Source organism: Aquarana catesbeiana, linkage group LG12 (genome assembly GCF_042186555.1).
Source record: "Aquarana catesbeiana isolate 2022-GZ linkage group LG12, ASM4218655v1, whole genome shotgun sequence".
Classification (NCBI taxonomy): domain Eukaryota; kingdom Metazoa; phylum Chordata; class Amphibia; order Anura; family Ranidae; genus Aquarana; species Aquarana catesbeiana.
The window spans coordinates 237,285,109-237,291,108 of record NC_133335.1 but is presented as its reverse complement, the minus strand read 5'-3'; the positions used below and the strand labels follow the sequence as shown (position 1 = coordinate 237,291,108).

General features: G+C 41.1%; 1 protein-coding gene across 3 annotated transcripts in view; it reads right to left on the bottom strand.

Annotated features, from left to right (window-relative positions):
* The window catches only part of TBCD (tubulin folding cofactor D), a 353,196-nt gene that overhangs the window by 70,109 nt on the left and 277,087 nt on the right, over positions 1–6,000 (bottom strand). For all 3 annotated transcript variants that reach the window (XM_073606952.1, XM_073606954.1, XM_073606953.1), the window contains exon 27: positions 2,395–2,476. In XM_073606952.1, the coding sequence (XP_073463053.1) occupies positions 2,395–2,476 (82 nt within the window). The remainder of the gene's footprint in view (positions 1–2,394; positions 2,477–6,000) is intronic.

The window sequence follows — 6,000 nt, the reverse complement described above, 5'->3', positions numbered from 1 at the left end:
AGTCCTCGTTATGGTCTTGGAGTCATTTTTGGAGGCCGGTCACTCCTAGGAAGGGTCACCACTGTTCCAAGTTCTCTCCATTTGTGGATAATGGCTCTCCCCGTGGTTCACTGGAGTTCCAAAGCTTTAGAAATTGTTTTGAAACCCTTCCTAGACCGATACATGTATATTACTTTGTTTCTAATCTGTTCTTGATTTTTTTTTAGATTGTAGCGTGATGTGTTTTTTTTCGTGATCGGTTTGCGTGCTTCACTTTGTCAGACAGCTTCTATTTATGAGATTTCTTGATTCAACAGGTCTGGCAGGTGACATTTAACTCAGCTTTCCAAATAATTGTGGTTAATCACAGTTCATTCATGATTCAGCATGGGGGGGGGGCAATTACTTTTTCACACGGGGCTGGGCAGGTTTGAACAGCTTTTTTCCCCTTAATAAATGAAATAATAATTTAAAAACTTCTACTACTCAGGTTATCTTTGTGTAATATTAAAATTTGTTTGATGATCTGAATCATTTAAGTGCATATGTTTTAGCACTGATCACAAAAAAAAAAAAAAAGTGTCAGTTAGTGTCAGAATGTCCACAGCAGTATAGCAGTCCCGCTATAAGTCGCTAATCGCCGCCATTACTAGTATAAATTTTATTTTTTTTACCATAGTTTGTAGACGCTATAATGTTCGTGTAAACCGATCCATATATGTTTATTGGGATTTTTATTCTTAACAAAAATATGTACATACATATACATATTGGCCTAAACTGATGAAGAAATTTAATTTTTTATATTTTTTTATTGAATAGGTTTTATAGCAGAAAGTAAAAAATATTGTTTTTTTTTTTCAAAAATGACAGGTTTTTTTTGTTTATAGCGCAAAAAATAAAAACCACAGAGGTGATCAAATACCACCAAAAGAATAGAGAAATCTCTATTTGTGGGGAGGAAAAAAAAAAAAGGACAACGTTTTTTTTTTATTTGGGTACAGCGTCGCGCGGCCGCGCAATTGTCAGTTAAAGTAAAGCAGTGCCGTATCGCAAAAAAATGGCCTGGTCATGAAAGGGGGGGGGGGGGTAAATCTTTTGGAAAAACAGAAATGGAAGGCGCACACACCTAGTGCATTACCAAAGATAATTTAATAATAAGAAACTTTTATATAAAAGTGGGTACTCACAAAATGCAACTGACAAAAGGCCATAAACACAGTGCATGGACATGCACAGAACACGGGGTACAGCTAACGCGTTTCGGGGGGTGCCCCCCTTCCTCAGAGCTAGGCTCCGAAACCTTTCGGAGGTCAATTGGTTAAATTACAATATGTTATTGTATTGTATATATTGTATTGTATATATATATATATTGTATATTGTATTGTATATTGTATTTAGCATAGTATATATTGTATTGTATATATTGTATAGTATATATTGTATTGTATACATTGTATTGCATATATTGTATATATTGTATTGTATATATTGTATATTGCATATATTGTATAGTATATATTGTATTGTATATATTGTATATTTTATAGTATATATTGTATTGTATATTATATATTGTACACATTGTATTGTATGTGTTGTATTGTATATATTGTATAGTATATATTGTATTGTATATTGCATAGTATATATTGTATTGTATACATTGTATTGTATATTGCATAGTATATATTGTATTGTATACATTGTATTGTGTATATTGTATATATTGTATTGTATATATATTGTATTGTATAGTATATATTGTATATATTGTATATTGCATAGTATATATTGTATTGTATATATTGTATTGTATATATTGTATATTGCATAGTATATATTGTATTGTATATTATATATTGTATTGTATATATTGTATATTATATATTGTATTGTATATATTGTATATTATATATTGTATACACTATAATATTATTATTTTATTTGCTTTTTCTTCCTCCCCAGGATAGTGGAGTTACCCTTGAACTAAACAACAGCTGTTCAGATCACCTGATTATGAAGTCCATTTAAATATGGCACTTTCCAGCAGTTACGTGACGGCACAGTGAAAAAGTTGGTGGACAAGTTTATTCTTGTGACAAGAGAGGAAGTGTAATAAAACCACGATGCAATTTAAAGCAGAGACACCTACAAATAACTCCGGGGCTCGGTACGCAGCTATCCCTTTACTTTCGTCCCCTGCGGCCTTATTTCCTCTTTCAGGAGAGAGAATTAAAAAATGACACATGACAGATGCCAGCCCGTCCAATCAGAATGCAGTTCTTAGTATAGAGATGTAGGTGTGACCACAGGGCTGGGCCCATAGATCTCCAACTTAATTGCCTCAGAATAGCTTAGTTTTAGCTGCGGCTCCTCTCATTACTATAGTCTCTGATGTGAATCACCTACCTCGCCGGACTGGATCGACCTCTCCGTCCGGGTCCTGATAGAATTCATTACATAAGGCGGACAGAGATGACACGGCCGCTTCCTGCAGACAACACGGGGATTAGAACATCACAGATAAAGAGATGGAGAATTACCGATAGAAAAAGTTCAATCGATGTTCATTAATCTGTCAGACCTGATCACTCGACTCAACTTAGTGGAAACCGGGTGGGAGGGGTGACAGGAGTGTTACAATTCACAACAATATTGTAAAATACAACTATCAATGAGTAGAATACTGTAGACCACCAAGGTTGCCTGGGGGGGGGTGATCAGAAAAACTGTATTAGTCAATACCCAGAAACCAGCAGACAACCCCCCCATTGGAGCACCTATATATATGATGAGCGCGTTTTGTCCACATTTATGGGAGTTGCCAATGTTTTTTTTTTTTTAACTGAATCAAGTATTTTTAATGCTGTACTTAGTTGGCGCCCCCTGTTTGTGCTTGTATTGGAATGTATATATAGTTCCAATATGGAGGGGCTCCTTGGTGTGTGACCACTTCCACCCAACTGGGGTGGCAGTCGTCATTTCCCAAACCAGAGGTCTCCAAACTGCAGCCTACAAGCTTGATGTGGCCCTTTGCTTGCCTTTATCTGGCCCTTGGGGCACCATGCCATCCACTGACACCAATGATGGGGCACTATTCCCCCAGCCGACACCAATGATGGTGCACCATTCCCCCAGCCGACACCAATGATGGGGCACCATTCCCCCAGCCGACACCAATGATGGGGCACCATTCCCCCAGCCGACACCAATGATGGGGCACCATTCCCCCAGCCGACACCAATGATGGTGCACCATTCCCCCAGCCGACACCAATGATGGGGCACCATTCCCCCAGCCGACACCAATGATGGGGCACCATTCCCCCAGCCGACACCAATGATGGGGCACCATTCCCCCAGCCGACACCAATGATGGGGCACCATTCCCCCAGCCGACACCAATGATGGGGAACCATTCCCCAGCCGACACCAATGATGGGGAACCATTCCTCCAGCAGTCACCAATGATGGGGCACCATTCCTCCAGCAGACACCAATGATGGGGCACCATTCCTCCAGCAGACACCAATGATGGGGCACTATTCCTCTCACTGACACCAATGATGGGGCACCATTCCTCCCACTGACACCAATGATGGGGCACTATTCCTCCCACTGACACCAATGATGGGGCACCTTTCCTCCAGCAGACACCAATGACAGGGCGCCATTCCTCAAGCAGACACCAATGACGGGGTACCAATCCTCCCACAGACACCAATGATGGGGCACCATTCCTCCCACTGATACCAATGATGGGTCACCATTCTTGCCACAGATACCAATGATGAGACACTATTCCTCCCACTAACACCAATGATGGAGTACCATCCCTCCCACAGACCTTTCCATTCCATTCCTCCAGCAGACACCAATGATGGGGCACCATTCCTCCCATGGACACAAACAATATGGCACCATTCCTCCCATGGACACAAACAATATGGCACCATTCCTCCCACTGACACCAATGATGGGGCACCATTCCTCCCATGGACACAAACAATATGGCACCATTCCTCCCACTGACACCAATGATGGGGCACCATTCCTCCCATGGACACAAACAATATGGCACCATTCCTCCCATGGACACAAACAATATGGCACCATTCCTCCCACTGACACCAATGATGGGGCACCATTCCTCCCATGGACACAAACAATATGGCACCATTCCTCCCACTGACACCAATGATGGGGCACCATTCCTCCCATGGACACAAACAATATGGCACCATTCCTCCCACTGACACCAATGATGGGGCACTATTCCTTCCACTGACACCAATTATGGTGTACCATTCCTTCCACAGACACCAATGATGGGGCACTATTCCTACCTTGAATACCAACAATCTGAAAAAAGTCAATCGTGCCCCTCTAAAGCCTCAACACAGTAAACTGGCCCTTTGTTCAGAAAGTTTGGAGACCCCTGTCCTGAACGACCGGTGGATAACCCCCCCACCTTGTTGTTTCTGCCTCTGCCCAAATCATGAAACTCCCCCCTGTGAAATCCTTTTTTTAACACCTACATGACCAACTCCATGTAACTATAAAGAAACCAAGTGTGAATAAGTAGGATGGGAGAGATTACAATATACTGTGAAAATAGAACTAACATTCCTTTGTATTTATATAGAAAATGTTTGTGGAATATTTTACAATGATTGACAGTTTCAACATTGGTCCCAAAGTCCCATGGATTTTGCTAAAGTTTTTTGGTTATTAATAAGTAAAAGCTGCTCTTGTTTATAGTTTACAATTGTTTATTCGTTAGTGAGGAAGGAGTTGCCCCTTAAAGAGCCCAGAGATATTTATGTTCAATAAAAAATATATGGCAAAATTAGGCAACAATCAGGGTGTCATAAAGTGAGACTGTGGCCAGATTATGGACATCCAATAATTCCCTATTCTTTAACTGTAAAAAAATCCTTATTGACCTACAGTATCTAAAGGCATTGTGGAACAAATAATCCTCAATGTTCACAGCAGGTATCCTAGTTACTCTTCCAGCAGCTGGGCTCCCCTCTACCAGCACTGGCTCAGCAGCTCAGTTCTTGCCTCTCAGTTTTGACTCGTCGACTCAGCTTCTCCTGCTCCCCCCCCCATTCTAGCAGTGACCCAAAAGCTAAGCTTCCCCCTCCACCAGCTTTGACTCCTGAGCTCAGCTTCCCCCTCCCCCCAGCTCTGACTCCTCAGCTCAGCTTCCCCCTCCCAGCAGTGTTACAGCAGAACTGCCCTGATCCCCGCAGAGTTGAGCTCAGCAGCCTGCTAATTTCGAATTAAACAAAAAGAAAATGCTTTGGGGGAGGGACTAAGCTACTGAAAGACTTCAACAACTTCAAAGCTTCTGCTGTGATGTGGGAGATGATTTGCTCCACAATGATGCAGATACAGAGGTCAGTGAGGGATTGTTTCAAACCTCATTTGCTGTTTATTAAGAATATGCAAACATTTGAGTGTCCATTGGCTGGCCAGAGACTCACTTTGAAATGAAGGAAACATTCCAAACAGAAGAAAAGCTACAGTGCCTTGAAAAAGTATTCATACCCCTTGACATTTTCCACATTTTGTCATGTTACCACCAAAAACGTAAATGTATTTTATTGGGATTTTATGTGATAGACCAACACAAAGTGGTTCATAATTGTGAAGTGGAAGGAAAATGATAAATGGTTTTCAATTTGTTTTACAAATAAATATGTGAAAAGTGTGGGGGGTACATTTGTATGGCGCCCCCCTGAGTCAATACTTTGTAGAACCGTCTTTCTCTGTAATTACAGCTACAAGTCTTTTTGGGGATGTCTCTACCAGCTTTGCACATCTAGAGAGGGACATTTTTGCACATTCTTCTTCTTTGCAAAATATCTCAAGCTCTGTCAGATTGGATGGAGAGCGTCTGTGATCAGCAATTTTCAAGTCTTGCCACCGATTCTCAATGTGATTTAGGTCTGGACTGTGACTGGGCCATTCTCACACATGAATATGCTTTGATCTAAACCATTCCATT